The sequence below is a fragment of the Balaenoptera ricei genome, chromosome 19 (assembly GCF_028023285.1).
Source record: "Balaenoptera ricei isolate mBalRic1 chromosome 19, mBalRic1.hap2, whole genome shotgun sequence".
Taxonomy (NCBI): Eukaryota; Metazoa; Chordata; class Mammalia; order Artiodactyla; family Balaenopteridae; genus Balaenoptera; species Balaenoptera ricei.
The window spans coordinates 44,491,112-44,508,921 of NC_082657.1; the positions used below are offsets into that span (position 1 = coordinate 44,491,112).

The following is a 17,810-nucleotide window of genomic DNA, read 5'->3' on the forward strand; positions in this document are numbered from 1 at the left end:
GACATGGAACAGAGCAAACAATTTCGTAAAGCAGGTGGGCGAGGTCAACTCTCAACATCCCCTCTCCCCCATCCACAGGTGGGCCCCTGGCTCAGAACTCTCCCACCCAGCCCAGCCTGGGAACTCATGTGAACCCTCCCCAGGGCCTGGGGTATCTCTGCCCCAACCAACTGGGACCAGGAAAAGCCCCAAGAGGGAGTCCAGTCCAAGGTGAGGGCACAGGCAGGGCCAGGTGTTGCTGAGGAAGCTCCCCCCTCCACGTCCCCCCCACATAAGCTGATCAAGATAGTACTGTAGCCTCCTGCCACTGACCCTCTATCGTTGCAATGATAGCTCCATGGCCACGAGGGGTTGAGTTTGGGCCTATTTGTCTGTGGAGCAAACCAGAAGGGGAGGAAGGTCCATGGGAGCCCTGAAGGAACTCAGAGGCTGAGAGCAGGTGGCCTCACGGAGCAGAGGTCAACATATCTCTTTTAGGCAGAGTTTGGGAGCTGTGTGTTCCTGTCTGGGCCTGTTCCTCTGTGTGTGTCCTCAAGCAAGCCACTTGCCTATCTAGGCCTGGTTTCTACTCTTCAGTGCACTGGGAGCAATCTCTGGGGTAGGACACTGCTCCAGCCCCGGGCCCTTCCAGCTGTGGTCCAGGACTCCTGTCTACTCCCAGCCTGTTCAGCCATAGGTGCTACGGAGGAGCATGCCTGTGGCTTCACCAAGGAGTCACTGGGAGATCATTACGTATCTTCTACTGTGAAGGAGCAAGGACCCTTTTGAAGGGGAGCCTGAAGGTGGAAGAAAAGCCTTTCAGGAAATTAGCACTAGTGGCGGGAAAATTCATCAAAAGCTGACAGAGGCTCCTGGTGCTGATTCATGTCTCTTGCCTAAGGAGCAGCTCTTCTGGCCAGAGGGAAGGACTGGTAGCTTCCAGGGCCTTCCAAAGACCCCAGACCCAAGACTCCAAAACGCTGGCCCTGTTGCTGGGGCTCTCATCATCTGGTGGGGACACCACCATGAGTTTTTTGCTCCTGAATCATGGGATTCTACAGTGCTAGGAAAGGCTGCTGATGGACAGGGCACTTGGGTTTGAATACAACTGTTCCTTCTGCTGTGTGATCTCAGACACTCAGTGGGGCTCTCTGATCCTCTCTGCCAGGAGGAATTCTGACCTTGCCTGCCTTCTAGGTGACCAATACATCTATAATACTCAGCGTATCTGGGAAAAGAATAATTTTCCGAAGAGGGAGGATGGAACCATATCCAAACAACTCTTGGTAGTGGGACCAAGGCAGCAGGGAAACAATCTGGATGTGGACCTCATTATTCTGGTGGCACAGACCTCCCTCCCACTTCCAGGTATTATGGAAGCCAGAAGAACTGTTGCAGGACACACCTCCAGGGAGCACCATTTACCTGGTTTACAGTGTGAATGAGCCACAGGATGTTACCTGAGCTCCATGCCCTGCCTCCTCTGAACTTGCCACCTACACGCACAAGTACACCACCCATGCCTCAGAGAAGGCTCTGATGGGATCTCTTGGTTACCATCTAACCCAAAGTATCCACACTGGACAGTCTTTGCAGCTCCATCCTCCCCTCCAGACTGTCCATGTTTACCTTCAGCTCCCAGAACTGGTCCGGCCACCAGACCAGCCAGATCATGTGAAGCAGAATCCTTTGAAGGGGCTATGGATGTAGCAGACCCCAGAGCCACAGGGAATCCCTTCCAGGGACACTTTGACCCTGGCACTGCCACTGTCTCTGGCTCAGCTACAAAAGGAGGCACACCACAGGCAGCTATCCTCTGCTGTAGGAGATCATTAACTCCCCAGCCTTGTTAAGCCAGCTTCCTTTTCCAGGCCCTTCTTAGCTCATTTTATGTTTTTTGTTTTTGAGGGGGTTTTTTTTGGCCGCACTGTGAGGCATGTGGGATCTTAGCTCCCTGAACGGGGATCGAACCGACGCCCCCTGCAGTGGAAGCATGGAGTCTTAACCACTGGATGGCCAAGGAAGCCCCCTCATTTTATGGTATTTTGACTGGACCTTGTATGGACTCAAGTTGTTATCCAGTTCTTCCCTTGATGGCCAACATTTACAGCTGGATATTTATCAAAGTATGAAGTTGTACAAATCCTAGAATTTCAGAGCTAGAAAGGACCTTAAAGATTGTCATAGCCACCATTCTTTGAGAGCTTATAACTTTGTGTCAGACACTTTGTACAGATGTTTTTGGCTGCCCAGTACATCCTTTCCTTTTCCTATGAGATCACCCTGTCCACAGAGATTCACAGTGTCCGCACTTCAGGGATGAGCACGTAACCCAAATTTGGCCTATTAAAGTCAATCCCAAGATTTTTGTGGGAATATCAGGAAAGAGTAGTCCTTACCTCTTGAAGGTGAGTCAGCATGTGAATGAAGCTAAAACAGAACAAAGAGACCGAGAGAGAGAGAGAGACAGACAGACAGACAGATAGAGACAGAGAGAGAGACAGAGACAGATTTCTGGTTTCAGTGCTTGAACACCTGGATCCAGCCATGCCTGAACCAAGAATTTTCAGTTAAATGAGCTGATACATTCCCTTTTTTTGTGGAAGTTAGTTTTAATTGGGTTTTTGTCACTTGAAGCCAAAACAATCCTGACAGGTATGAGTAGATGTCTCTGTCCTCAATTTTTTGATTAGAAATCTGAGGAACCAGCTAGCTCTGGGTTCTCAGGCAAGTCACTAAAGCTCTCTGACATCAGGTTGCTCTGACAAAGGTTGAAAGGACTGAATTTCTTCAACTTCAGCACTCCTTTGCTCTACTGGGATCTCCGGAGCTACCTGGCCACATGCCCTTAAAAGAATCAATCACTTGTTCTGAGTCTCAATTTTCTGAGCTACAAAATAGGACAGTCATTCCTTCTCTCCTTACCTTGGGAGAGTCCAGTGAGAAAGTGTTTGGAAAATTGCTTGTACTAAAGCAAATGTTATGTAGGGTGCATGTTATACAAAGGAGGAATCTCAGCTCATACCAGACAACCATTGTTGTCCCCAAATGGCTCATATCTCTTCCAAAACAGTTTTTTAACGCTTTTAAAAATAAAACTTAAGACACTGAAACGTATTTATAAAGAAGGCTTACCCACAGCATCTCATTGGGCAGGATCTAGCTCAGGACAGGCCCAGGTAAAGTAAGGGATATGGCACTGAGTGAAGCTTGCTTGGGAATCACTCTTTGCCACTGCTGAGCTCTCTAGGAAGCTTTACCTTCAGGCTGTTTTTTGTTTTGTTTTTTTTAAATAAATTTATTTATTTATTTATTTTTGGGGGCTGCGTTGGGTCTTCGTTGCTGCATGTGGGATTTTTCTAGTGGCAAGCGGGGGCTACTCTTCATTGCGGTGCGTGGTCTTCTCATTGTGGTGGCTTCTCTTGTTGCGGAGCACGGGCTCTAGGCGTGCGGGCTTCAGTAGTTGTGGCACACGGGATCAGTAGTTGTGGTTCGTGGGCTCTAGAGTGCAGTAGTTTTGGCGCACAGGCTTTGTTGCTCCACGGCACGTGGGATCTTCCCGGACCAGGGCTCAAACCTGTGTCCCCTGCATTGGAAGGCAGATTTTTAACCACTGCGCCACGAGGGAACTGTTACAGGCTGTTTTTTAAGGAGTGCCCTTGGGATCAGAACCTGCTGATGGGAGAGGAAGGAAGCAGAACTGGGTCGAGGGAGAAGCCAAGCTCCACTGCAGGTCCAACAACAGCTTCAGCTGACTCCACGGGGAGCTTTAGAGCTATTATGACCCATCAGCATTGCCCTGCTGGGCCTTTACAATCCCATCTTGATCAGTCATTGGATGTGAGCTGCCCAGGAAGGAAGAGTGACCTGCAGGTAGCTCTCTGCTGCTCAGGAAATCCCTGAGAGGGATAAGAGCATCCCAGCTGCTGGGGTAACAAGTCCTTCACTGAAGAGGGATCTGGGTGGAGCATCTCTGTGTCCATGTTAATCACCAACACTACTCAAGCTGCAAGGCATGCTGGGAGCTCCCCTTGGGCAGGAGGGAGCAAGATGAAGTTAGCATAAGGTGGGGCTGGGAAAGCTACCAAGACTGTGAGGTGTCTTTGAGGAGGTTGCATTTAGTCTCCAGGGCAGGCATTGGTGAGGGGATGCTATGGGGCAGTCATTCTGCCCAGCACAGTTGAGAAAGATTTCTCAGAGGCCTCTGAACCCACATTTAATGAAGGAGTATGAATTTGCTTGGCCGAGAAGGGGAAAGAAGCAAGCTAAACAGAGGAAGTTAGGCAGGGCTGGAACAGTCTGAAGCTGAACTCCTTGACCATTCACTCAGAAGTGTCATCTAGAGGAAGAGGGCTATTGTCTGCTTTATTAATTATTCCTCATGTTCCTAGAGGGAAGGCAGGCCGGTGAGGTGGCCGTGGGCTAGTAATTCTATCTGCCTATTTATAAGGCAATGTTACAGCATGATGGGAAACCCTGCCTGCAAGGATGGTTTAGAGTTTGACAAATTTGGGAAAGAATCCAAGAACAGGGCAAGGTGTCAAGGTATCAGCAGAGAGACAAAAGGAGAGATGGTAAAAGAGGATGCATTTGGACTCAAGAGTTGATGAATGAGCCAGAAGTGAGTGTTGAATTATTCAACCTGCTTTATTGATCCATTGATCTCTCTCTGCAGGTCTTGGTTTATTCTTGGTTAGCATTTCCTGTGTCTGAGATAGTGAGAAGAGAAATGGAGGGAGGAGGGACCAGATTTTTAAGACTCAAGAAGAGAGAAGAGGCAGTGCCAAAGAGAAATTTGGCTACAGGTATCAGGAACCTTAAAATGCCTGTGTCTTTTGACATAGTGGATCTATTTCTGGAAATTGACCCTAAAAACACTATCCAAAATTGTTAAGAAAAAGCCTTAAGCGCCACGATGTTCACAGAAGCCTTATTTTATAACAGTGAATAATGGGGAACAACCTAAATAAACGTCCAACAATAGGGGATCAGCCAAGATGCCATTAGGAGTTTTATATGATTATGTGGGAAAATACTTATTCCATAACGTTAGGTCATAATGGAACATTCAAAACTGTACATATAGAATGTCATAGCTGGGTGAAGAAATGTGGATAGAAAGAGGCCAAAGAAAATATACTGAAATGTTAGCAATGATTGTTTTGCAGTGGTGGACTCTCTTCTTTTCCTATATTTCCTAAATTTTCTACAATAAATACACACAAGTTTTAAATCATTAAAACGAAATGTAAGGGTGGAGTGAGAGACACTCACATGAAGCCTGCACAGAAGTAAAATAAACACAAATTAGTGGGGAGCCAACTCCTTCCAGAACCCAGGGTACTGCTGTGTCCTAGGTGTGCTGACCATCTCCCTGGCATATTGAATGGACACAACGGAGAGAATGAGGTGACACTGTGGTGCAGTCACTCTGCAGAGGACAATCAAAGGCCCCTGAACTCATATTTAAAGAAAAAGTATGAGTTTTCCCAGCAAAGAAAAGGGAGGAAGTCATGCTCGGTAGAGGGAACAGTTAGAGCAAAGGCACGGAGGCATGTGGGAAACGCAGGCAGGCCAGTGTGGCTGGATTACAGGGTGCCATGGAGAAAAATGATGGGAGATGGGATTGGGAAGGAAAGTAATGACTGTCAGGGGATCATGAACGCTGGGCTGAGGGACTTTGCCTCTCAGCCATAGGCAAACCGGAGACTTGGGGGAGGGGTTTAAGCAGGAGGGCGGTGTGGTTAGAGCGCCGCATTCTCCAGTTCCCTAGTGTAGTCTGTTTCCCATCACCCTCCAGAAACTTGGAGAGTAGGGGAGGGGAAGGGGAGCAGTCCAGCAGCCCTCGCAGATGGTCAGCCAGGCCTCCTGACACCAGCCTGGCCCTCTTCCCACCACACCAGGTTCAGTCCCCATCCCCAGCCATCCAGACAAACTCCTCCACCTCCCATGACAAAGAGGCTCATTTGGAGCCTGGGCAAGATTTGCAAACGTCAAACTTGTAATTACAAGGATGAAATCATCTGGTTCCTTTTAAGCAAACGCGTTTATTGATCCCAACACTGAAGAAATGCTATTCTGGGGAAACTTGCTCCTCTCTGCTTTCCTCTCCCTCTGGGATGGCTGAGCTGATGGAGGGAGTGTGGCAGGGCAGTTAAGAAGCGGGAAAACCTCCCGGAGGGGAAATTCTTAAGGGCCTAATGGTGAATTGTATGGTATGTGAATTATATCTCCAAAAAATTATTTAGGGCTCAGGAAACTGCCTCATTTAGGCAGATGATACCCTCATCCTGGACTTAAGCTCATCTCCATCCAAAAACTAGAAGCTGGGGAGAGCCAGGCTTTAGTGGCTCTGTGCCAGCCCCTAATTCTCCTTCTCTCCCACCCCCCTCAACATTCATCTGTGGTCCCAGATCCTATTTCAGCTTCAAGATGGTACACTATTTCCTCACTAACTGACGGGAAACTGTTTCTTTAGAAAATAGTGCACCAGTGGCTCAGGGACCTGGAAGGACTTCACCCTCACTTTGAGGAGAGGCAGATGTGGGTGGCAGCTAACACCAGATCTGTATAAAGCCATCCTTTCTGCTGGACCTGGGTGGCAGGATGTCTAGGCCTTGACCTTTCAAGCCAAGGAGGGACAAACAGTTGGGCTCAGGGGGCAGGAATGTGTAGCCATCAAGGGCAAGAGCCACGTCCTGCCTCAAGGCCCACGGCAGGACCCCTTCATTCAACCCGTTGGGGCCCCTTTGGGAGCATGGTAGGGTGCTTCAGGAGGAATAACCCCAGCCACAGCTCTCCACAAGCTCGCAGTTCAGTTAAGGAGACAAGCAGGACTTTTGGCATCTCTTCTGGTAGAGGCCTTGGAACGGAATGGTTAAGGGCACCAGCCCCTCTGAACCCCAGTTTCCTCATCTGTAGAATAGGGTCAATAACAACAAACTTGCAGGGTTATGGTGAGGAGTGGACAAAGAGGATACACCCCAAAGGCTTAGCCATTTCATTATCTCTCATGGGTCAGGGTCTTGTCCATGTCCTGTGGTCACTTATTTACCTTTTCAGAGCCTCTATTTCCTTATCTGTCAGACAGGGACAAGGAGGCCTGTCTTAGAAGGTGGTTGTGGGAATTAACTGACATAAGGGGCATAAAAGCACCCAGTTCAGAGCTTCACAGTTGGGCCAGACAATTAAGGGTTCCCTCAATACCCTACTCAGGGGTATTGTGCTTTCTCTGCCCACCCATTCAAGATCAGTGGGAGCAGCTGCCCACTGGGAAAGTAGGAGAGAGGAGGCCCTGGGCTGACGGAATCCTTAGGAAAGGAAGGCTCCAAGCAGCAGGGCTTCAGAGAATTCAGCCAGGTTTGTGGGGTTGGGAGCGTGTTTCTAGGCAATGAACAGACACCCTCAGGCTTCCATCTGTGGGCCCTACTAGAGCTGGCTCTTAGCAAACTCCTTCACTGGGTGGTGCCTGGACCAATCCATACCCATCTGGACAGAAGCACAGAGCTAAATACACCTGATGTAGGTGAAATTTTCCTTTATTAATTTCCTTTAATCCAGTTTTTAAAATAAGTGGAAAAAAATTAGCAACAACCAAAAAAGGCATACAGAGGTCAGTCGAGGAGATGGCCTCCTTCAGCCTGCGGCTCGTTTCCCGGTCATCCTGGCCGGTTGGACGCCAGACAATGGCGAGTGTGGGTTACCCTGTGGCCTGGAGTTGCCTAAGGCTGTCTGTGGTGCTGCTGTTCTGGGTCCGCCTGGCAGACTTTCCCATCCCTTTCCTTCAGGACGGCATTCCCCACCCCTGGGAGGCTGACACTTAGAGTTCTCTGTCCTGCTCTGAACTCCCACTGCTCCTAGTCCTGCCCCCTTGAGCCTGGAAGGGATTTGTCTTGACCATGACCTTTTCCTTGTCAAAAAAGTTCATGGGGGCTTTCTGCCTCTGCTGCTGCCATGGCCCCTGTGAAAAAGCCTGTGGCGAAGGGGGGCAAAAAAAGAAGCTAGTGCTGAAGTTTACCCTTGACTGCATCCACCCTGTAAAAGATGGAATCATGGATGCTGCCAATTTTGAGCAGTTTCTTTAGGAGAGAATCAAAGTGAATGGAAAAGCTGGGAATCTTGGTGGAGGGGTTGTAACAATCAGAAGAAGCAAGAGCAGGATCACTGTAACGTCTAAGGTGCCTTCTCCCGAAAGGTATTTGAAATATCTCACCAGAAAATATTTGAAGAAGAATAATCTACATGATTGGTTATGCATAGTTGCTAACAGCAAAGAGAGTTACGAACTGCGTTTCTTCCAGATTAATCGAGATGAAGAAGAGGAGGAAGATGAGGATTAAAATTCAACTATCTGGAATATTTTGTATGAGTTCTTGAATAAAACTTGGGAACAACAACAACAAGAAGTTCATGTCTGTCTGAGCATCTAGGCCACTCTAGTGAGATTTCAACTTTTATTTATTCCACATTTCCCAAGGCAGAAACAATTTTTTTTTTTTTTTTTTTTTTGGCTGCATTGGGTCTTTGTTGCTGCACACGGGCTTTTCTCTTGTTGCAGCGAGTGGGGGCTACTCTTCGTTGCAGGGCGCGGGCTTCTCATTGTGGAGGCTTCTCTTGTTGCGGAGCATGGGCTCTAAGCGCATGGGCTTCCGTAGTTGTGGCACATGGGCTCAGTAGTTGTGGCTTGCAGGCTCAGTAGTTGTGGTGCATGGGCTTAGTTGCTCCACGGCATGTGGGATCTTCCCGGCCCAGGGCTCGAACCCGTGTGCCCTGCATTGGCAGGTGGATTCTTAACCACTGCACCACCAGGGAAGCCCCAGAAACAATTATTGCTAGAATCCAAACACCAAGGTCAGCTGCAGGTCCGTGAGCCCTACCTGGACCCACTGTGGAGTAAGAGTGCTTCCCTGTGAATCATCTTTTGGAGACAGAAATGAAAGGTTTTACACAAATGTCTACCTAAACAGAATGTGGTGGTGTTGCATGGCATCACATGGGATATCCTTTCTTCCTGCTATAGAAGTCAACAGCAGAAACTCTGTTCCCCAGACCACAGTCCATATTGACTGAGAGCAAACTCATCATCTTCCTCTCATTTAAACAATGGCTGTGTTGTCCTCGTGCCCAAAGGTCTTCTTAGTTGAACTGGGAAGACTTAAGGGAGAAGCAGCAGATGGATGAAAACTTCTATTCCTTGTGAGTGACTTAGTTCTGCCTTGGTAACTTGGGATAGAGGCTGCCTCACTTACCTCCCAACATAAAGTGCAGATGTTTTAAGGCTGGTTGTATCCACACTTTGTGCTGATGTGAAGTTTCCCCCTTCAGTTTCACCAGAATCTTTAGGCAGTGAAACTAAAATGGCACCTTTTGCCAGGTGTAGCTGATACAAACTGTTCAGTGGGCCCACCATGTACTACTCTCACTCCCTCCTTTTGGGAAAACTGCTCTTCCCTTCTTTCAACCATCAGCTTCTCTCTGAAGCTGCCAATCTCAGGCCCCCAATCCGCAGTGGGCGAGCATGTGACATAAGTTGGCCAGTGTCATCACATCTGCCTGGAAATGGTGATTTTGGCAGAGGGGAGAGTATGAGACCCAGACTGGGCCAACCTGGGAGATGGAGACTTTGGAGATGGAGAAGTGGCTGCTCCCATCCTTTGTCAGGAAATGAATGCCATTGAAGAGAGGCTGAGAGAATTAGCAGTGAGAAGCAATGGAGAAACGAAGAGTCCCTCTCTGTGATTTGTTTACTTAAAGTAAAACTGACAACTTTTTAGCTTTAAGTTTTTTTGAATTGGTTTTCAGTCACTTGCAATTGAAAGACACCTGAGGGAAAGATTCTGGGATAGCTGGAGGCCCAACAACAGTGGCTGGTGACATCCATATCTACGTATACCCTTTCTGTTTGTGTACAGACATACATTCACACTGGCTAGGTGTAGGCCAGGGAGAATGCCCTTAGAAGGAGTTGATTCTATGTTTGCTATTCAGAAAGAGTGTGTTTGTGAAAACCACCAGCCTACAGGTTTGATTTTGCTGAAAACTCTCTCCCTGACCTTGGGCAATCAGTCACTAACTGGACCTCAGGGTGAACAACCAATCCAGTTTGCCAGGGACTGAGTGGTTTCCTGGGACATGGGACTTTTACTGCTAAAGCCAGGATACTCCATCATCCTAGCTCAGTTCCATATCCGTAAAAACGAGATTGGATTGGACTAGAAAGGGGTGGGAAAGTCTGCCAAATCCTGCATTCAGGCAGACATTGCCAACTGCCCTTGGCACTAATTCCTGTGAGCTTACGTGTAGCCTCACAATCCTTTGCAATAAGGCCAGCTACTGTCAATCAGAGTTGGCACCTATTTGCCATACTTGGACTGAGTTTTTGACGAGCTGAGATTTTAAGAATCAGAATTTATTGAAGACCAACTTTGAGTAAAGCTCTGCCATAAATCCCATATCAGGCTCTCTCCAGCTTGGGCTAAATGACTTCCCTAGAACTTGTGGATCTTGTTTTTTAGAATTTGCACATTTGTGTAAATATATGAACTGGTATTGGGTTATATAAGTCAGCTTGTTCTTTAGAAACTTAAATTTATTGAGTGCTCATCATGTGCTAGAATTACATAAAGGCTCTCATGCTAACACTGCGAGCTTGTGAGTGTCTGCATTTTGGAAAAAAGCAAACTGAGGCTTAGAGCGGTCCATTGCCTATCTAAGGGCCTCAGCCAGCAGGCAGGGGAGTTGAGTGAGATCCCATTTGAGGCCCTTCTGACTCCAACAGCTCCGACCTTTCCACCATGATGCGGATTCAGATGGATTCTTTGGTCTCTTTCTATCTCTAGTGTTTGATGTGCACAGCCTACACCCCTCCCGGTCGGTTCTCGGACGCAAAGTCTCCAAGGACTTAAGTTTCCTCGCATTCACGTGACATTTTGGGGTTACTCCGCGCTGCTGTGGAGCCCAAAAGTTCCAGTGGAAAGGAAGAACCCGCACGGGCCGCTCCCTGTCTCCAAGAACCGGGCAGATCCCCACCGGACGATTCCACACCAAGTGGCCCGCGGGCGGTCCAGGGGAAGAGGGCCGCGCCGCGGGAGGAGCTCCGTTTCGCTGCAGCCCAGCGGCGCCGAGGGCGGACGGGCAGCGCATGCGCGGCTCGGAGTTGTGAATGGTGCGTTTTGTTTGCTGGAGTTTGGGGCGGGCGGGCGCGCGAGGAGGAGGGGTGGGGCCGACGGGGGCGGGGCGGGCGGGCTAGCGAGGTGGGCGGTGAGAGGAAGTGGCGGCGGCGGCGGCGGCGGCGGCGGCGGCGGCGGCGGCCGGAGGCGGCGAGTGCTGGGTCCGCGCGGGCGGTAGGCAACGGCTGAGGCGGCGGCGGCGGCGGCGGCGGCGGCGTGGGCTGGGCTCGAGCGGGCGGCGGCATCTCAGACTCCCGGCACGGGAGCCCACGCGGGCGGGCGCCTGAAACAAAGAGAAGCGAGAGTCAGGGCGCCGCGGGTGCGCGGTCAGTCGGTCAGCGCAGAGCCGGCCAGCGGGTGCCCGCGGAAGCCCGGAGCCCGGCCGGCCGGCGCAGCCTCAGGGCGGGAAGATGCCGCGCGTCGTGCCCGACCAGAGAAGCAAGTTCGAGAACGAGGAGTTCTTCAGGAAGCTGAGCCGCGAATGTGAGGTGAGGCAGGCGGGCGGCGGGGAGGCCGCGGCGCGCCCCGAGCGGGCCCGGGCGGAGAAAAGTTTGGGCGGCGCGGCTCCCGGGAACCCCGCGCCGGCGCGCCTGCGGAGGGGCAGTCTCGCCCGGGCAACCATCTGCCCGCAGACTCTGGTTGCCCTTATCGGTGCCGCGCGGGGCGGGCGGCATCGCGGATTTGGCTTCTGATTTCGGGCCGTCTCTGCCTTGCAGATTAAGTACACGGGCTTCAGGGACCGGCCCCACGAGGAGCGCCAGGCGCGCTTCCAGAACGCCTGCCGCGACGGCCGCTCGGAAATCGTAAGTCGGCGGGGCAGGGGGCCGGGGGCACGGGGGAGCGAGCCGCGCGCGGGTCACTTGTTGCGCGGGGGCCGCCGCGGCCCAGGCCGGTTCCGGACGGCGCCGCGGACGCCGCGGCTCCCGGAACTGAGCGGGCGCCGTCTCACTTCCTACTCGGGATTCAAAATGCGAAACCAGACACTGGCGGGCCGCGTCCTCGCGGGGAGACGCTTCCCTGTGGTTCTCGGCGGGTGGATTATGTTTCCCAGACGCGACTCGGCAAACACTTTGCCGCGAGTGGAACTCAAACCGGAGCCCAACTAAACAAGGAAAGGTCGTTGTATAGGCTGTAACACTGATTAAAGAAAGGGTCGATTATTAGTAGGAAGAAAACACCCGTACGGAAAAAATTGGGCTTCTGATTCTTGGGCGATAGTTTGTCTCTTAGACGCTAGATTTTTCGTAAACCTATATGTGAAACTGTCTTATTTTCAGTATAGCTGAGAATAAATCTGAGAGTAAATCCAGTTATCTGTTGTCCTAATAGAGGGGGAAAAAAAGCCCTCAAGAACGTGCCATCTTCTTTTCTTAGAATGTTAAGCTTCAGGAGAATCAGAAAGAAACCATTTGGTGTTTTTTTGTTTTTGTTTTTTCCCCAAACCTAAAAAACATATCCCGTTTAGGCCTGAAGTTACTAAAGAATTGCATGGATTTGCAAAACCCACTGTTGATCCGAGGCCCTGTTTTAGGTGGTAGATTTGGTGCCTTACCTCCGTGAAACCTCATGTTGAAAAAAATTCAAGTGTCCTAGTTCCCCTCATCTCCTTTTGGTTTGTCCTACTGGAGGTGCTAATGAAGAGAGAATGATGAAGCCAAAAAGTGCATAGGAAAAAACTAAAGAGAAGAGGTTGATTATTAATTAAAAAAAAAGTTGAAGCACTATATAATGGAATCTGATTATCTGCTCCATGACTTGGACCATTGCATCTGCACACACTTGAAGGTACGGGAGCAGTTTGAATTTAGGTTAACAATAGGAAGACATATTGAAACATTTGCTTCTCCCATTCCTTGTACAGTAGAGAATCTATTTATTGGTATTGAGACATAATTCACATATCATAAAATTCTCCCTTTTCATCACTGAAATCGTTTATTTTTAAAAAATATTTTGATGCTTAAAATGAAGGCTTTTTAGAATTGTATTACAGATCATGAGAAGATACTGGCCAAATTTATTAGGAACTCTAGAATATTTGGTCATTATTGCACATTATAAAAGAAAATGTCTAGATTTTAGCCCACTTTTTTGAGTGTTTGTAATAGTTGTATGATTCAAATGTATAGGACAGATACTTTCTGGTTTTGGCACTGAGTGGTAGAAGAATCATTCATTAGTTGGCTCAGTGATTATATCATCCTTTGTCTGGATTTCCTTTTGGAATAGGTGGATGGTATACCCAACCCATGGATGTTTTGGAAGTAACTTTGTATTTGGAAGGAATTTCACATTTCCCTCTCTTTCTAGTTTCTCCCCCTTTAATTCAATGTTAGCTATATTTAAATTGAGAGATTTTTAGCTTCTAGAGGATGGAGACCACATTAATTCCATGTATGCCCCCTCTGTATGGGTTTTGCACAGTGTCTTTTGCATCATAAGTACTTGATTATTTGAATTTAGAGGTTACTTCATTTAATGCCCAAAATTTATCTTATGACTTATAAACAGGCTGTGGCTTTTACTTATTTGGTGGTGGAAAATAGGTGTGGAAAAGGCATTTTTTTGCTTCTATTTTGACAGCAGCCATGTATGATAAAAATATGCATAGTTCCCAAAACTATATCCAACACTTTCCCCCCTCTCTTTTATTCTTTTTATTATGAACATCTCCTTAACTTATCAGTGAGGTTAATGAAGGATTTATTTTGTATTTAGATGCGAAACAGTGTAAGGCTGTGATGCTCATCTCTTCTTAGTTATAAAACTTATCCAGACTCCATATCATAGCATGAAATAAAAGTGATTATGGGTGAGGGGTAGAATTTCTTTGGTAAAATATGATTTATTCCTTATATAAGCTCTTGTAGTAGGAGTGTTAGAGATATCTTCAACACTAATGATTAATAAAAGAAAAAAATACTTATGAGAGGTATGGTGACTCTATTGTGAAAGCAGTAAAAACTATGTATTTTTAATCCTGAAGATGGAAGAATAAAAGGTATGTTGGACTGGCACAGGTGTGCTATTTTACAGTTTAATGAAACCTATAAAATATAGTCAGGACATTCTAAAAATCCTCCATACAGACACTTTTACCAGTGTGACACCTTTATGTTTTCAAACAGAATTTTCCCAACTCCTGTGTATGTGTAGGTGTTCCAGTAAAAAAAAAGAGTTCTGTGGTCAAATAAATTTGGGAAGTGGTATTTTAGAGTGATGTGTTTTTACCACTTCTCCTGTCTCAGAGAGGGATGTTGATGAGATAATGGACATGAAGTGATGAAGCAGGAAATCTCTTCTGAGGTTGGCCTTCAGGCAGGAGGTGAGGTAATAAGAGCTGCAGAATGTCTTCACCTAACACAGAGCTGATTTGGGGTACACTGGTGGCAGGAGGATTTGTTACTAGGTGAATACTGAAGAAACATGGCTATGTGATTTTGACAGAGGGTATTCATTCATGGGCAGAATCTCTTATCTGCCCTGAGAATTTCATTATCTGAGACTGAAAAAGTTGGCTGTTTTCTTCAGCTCAAAATTACTTCTCATTGTATTTAGCAAATACATGTAGCATTTACTTGGTACTGTTCTAAGCACTTTACAAATACTGGAAACTGAGGTTCAGAGTTAAGTAATTTGCCTCAGGTCACACAGCCTAGGCAGTTTGCCACCTAGTGTCTGTTTTCATTTGAACTATTATTCGTTCATTTCAGTTCAATGGTTGTTTTTTAAACTTATGCTAATAGTGGGCAAATTTTTTTTTTAAGATTCATATTGTAATATTGATGTTTGTTCAGTCTCTATTCATATAAAATATTTACCACAAGAAAAGGTATCCCAGTGATTAGGGAAATGCCATTAAAGATGTCTATAGAGATTTAGCAGTTAGGTTGACAGTTGTACCTACTAGTACCAGTCATAGATATAGGAAGTACTGTAATTTTTATCTCTAAAGAATCTAAGCCCTTAATCATCAGGGGAACTAGCAGATAGCTGAATCAACTAATGCTTTAAACAAATTGCCCAAAAATGTGAACCCCTTGCTTTCAGATGAAGACTATGCTTGGAAACAAATTATGCTTAAGAACTTTAGTTACTAAAATAAAACAAACAAAAAGTTGTCTGATTTCAACAAAGAAGAGTTTACATTTAGATGATGAGAAAAATTTTTTTTCAAATGCTTTTTACTTATTTCTTTCATATTTTCCCTGGGGAAGAGGGACATTGTTATTTCCATTTTTTACTTGGGGGAAATACAGAGTAAATTGCTCAGGGGCTACACAGAATGACACTTTATTGAAATGGTTTTAGATTGTCTGTCTGTTGAGCTGTGCCATCCAAATCTTTTATAAATATTAGATGAATACTCTTTTGTTATTGTCAGAATCAGTTCTCCTAAAGTCAGATTTTAGAAAATGCATATTTTTTTAATCATCCAAGGTTTTAGAGAGATGAGAAGTAGTCACATCACATGCTAGTGTATGGTTTATCAGAGGAGAGACAGTCCCAGGTGCATTTTTTTTTTCAGTAGGAAGGTATTAATTAACATTTATTTGTATTCACTGTGCAAGTAACTGGAATTTGGGAAACTGGATAAAATAGACACCTATGGGGATGAAAAGGTCTGTATTTTTTAAGCTGAGCCTTTCCTGAAACTAGAATTTTTGTCTCTGAGAGAGAATTCTGCTAAAAACCATAATGGAGGATATTGTCTTCATCTTATAAATTTTGGTTATTAAAAAGCATTTGAAGTGATATTTGGTTAGTTTATTCATGATAATGAGCTCCTCCCAATGTGATATATTGTGGAGATATTTTCACTTCGAGTCATCTCCAAGTGCATTTTTAACATGGGTTTTGGAGCATAGTGTCTCTTTGAACAAGAGAAATCAGGAAAAATTAAAATGTCTCATTTACACAACTTTAAATTGTGGTATGCTTTAAAATTCAAAATATTCAGCTCTTCAGTGATTTTCACATTTAAAAATACAAGTTTTTAAATACAGTGATGGTGGCTTCTGGTTAGACATTAGCAGTGCACTATACTAACGTCAGCAAAAAATGACCTGAAAGAAAGTATTGATTCCATGTCTGATTTTATATTTAAGCAGCCAATGGCAAATCTCCTCAAAATGGAATCAGATGTTTGTAACTTAATACTTAAGAAAAATGATGAGTGCATGTTTTTTTACTTTTAAGTAATCTTGGTGCTGCCTGGCTTAAGACAGAAACTGATGTAAAAATAAATGACTGCCTGCATAATTTATGTAATGTCCTGCTCCTGATCCTGTTTGTATTGATTTTTCTAAAAGGCTTTTGTGGCCACAGGAACCAATCTGTCTCTCCAGTTTTTTCCGGCCAGCTGGCAGGGAGAACAGCGACAAACACCTAGCCGAGAGTATGTCGACTTAGAAAGAGAAGCAGGCAAGGTAGGAAACATTTCTTTGCAATTTGAAATACTGTGGATTGTTTTATTATTAGAGATTATCTGATGATTTACATTTTAATAAAGAGATCACAGATCTGATTATACAGGCATATGATCAGATTTGTTTTCATTCTGTATTATAAAGATATAATACAGTTTTAAAAAATCAAATTTTTTATATAATTTTATTGCTAATTTCATGTTTATATCATTTGCCATAGAAAGTTCTAGCCCTTAAAGAGAGTAGTGTGCTTTCTTACATGTAACATTTGAAACTTAATTCCTTTAAAGTGTTGACAAGAAATTTTTTGTTTTACTAAAATGTGTGTGACTATAGTGTTGTAAAAAAAAATGAAATTTAGAGAAAAATGGGAAGACGCTCTGTAGGCTTAAAATTTAATAATATTTGGAAATAGTTCATGGGTAGCTTTCTACTTCTGTTAATATAGCAAGTTTAATTTTGAGAAAAACAATGTGAAGATGTTAACTTGGAAATAATTTTTTTGTTTTGAGGAAAAGCTTCTGGGAAACAAATAAATGTCTTAAAATTATTATGTTGGAAGTTTAGGTTGAAGATATGAAAAATGTAGTTGGAAATGTTTAAGCTGAGAGCCATATTAAAATCTAAGTTACATGTGTTTATGATTTTGATGAAATGTTAATGAATAATATCTTGGATTGGTTCATCTTTTAATGTGGAAATTGACTTCTTGAAATAAAATATTTAAAGAAAGAAAATTTTTTGACCTCATTTTGTACTCAGTATTTCTCCTGTTTCCTTTGCAGTGTATTTCTATAACCTGTTTTTATTAACTTGCTAAATTACTTTCCTAAGTGTCATCGTGAATAGTATAACCTATCACTTTATTTGCAAAACATAAGGAACAGGGGCTTCCCTGGTGGCGCAGTGGTTGAGAATCTGCCTGCTAATGCAGGGGACACGGGTTCGAGCCCTGGTCTGGGAAGATCCCACATGCCACGGAGCAGCTGGGCCCGTGAGCCACAACTACTGAGCCTGCGCGTCTGGAGCCTGTGCCCCGCGACGGGAGTGGCCGCGATAGTGAAAGGCCCAAGCACCGCGATGAAGAGCGGTCCCCGCACCGCGGTGAAGAGTGGCCCCCACTTGCCTCAACTAGAGAAAGCCCTCGCATGAACCGAAGACCCAACACAGCCAAAAATAAAATAAATAAATAAATAAATAAAGTAGCTATAAAAAAGAAAAAAAGTGCTTTAAA

The 17,810-nt window shown here is 45.7% G+C and overlaps 1 protein-coding gene across 4 annotated transcripts in view; it reads left to right on the forward strand.

Annotated features, from left to right (window-relative positions):
- Positions 1-11,328: 11,328 nt before the first annotated feature.
- Positions 11,329-17,810, forward strand: part of CBFB (core-binding factor subunit beta) — a 62,175-nt gene continuing 55,693 nt past the window's right edge. For 2 of the 4 annotated variants that reach the window (XM_059904306.1, XM_059904308.1), the window contains exons 1-3: positions 11,329-11,635; positions 11,864-11,950; positions 16,460-16,576. In XM_059904306.1, the coding sequence (XP_059760289.1) occupies positions 11,558-11,635; positions 11,864-11,950; positions 16,460-16,576 (282 nt within the window). In that variant the 5' untranslated portion in view covers positions 11,329-11,557. The remainder of the gene's footprint in view (positions 11,636-11,863; positions 11,951-16,459; positions 16,577-17,810) is intronic. The other 2 variants (XM_059904310.1, XM_059904309.1) reach the window with 1 other exon arrangement.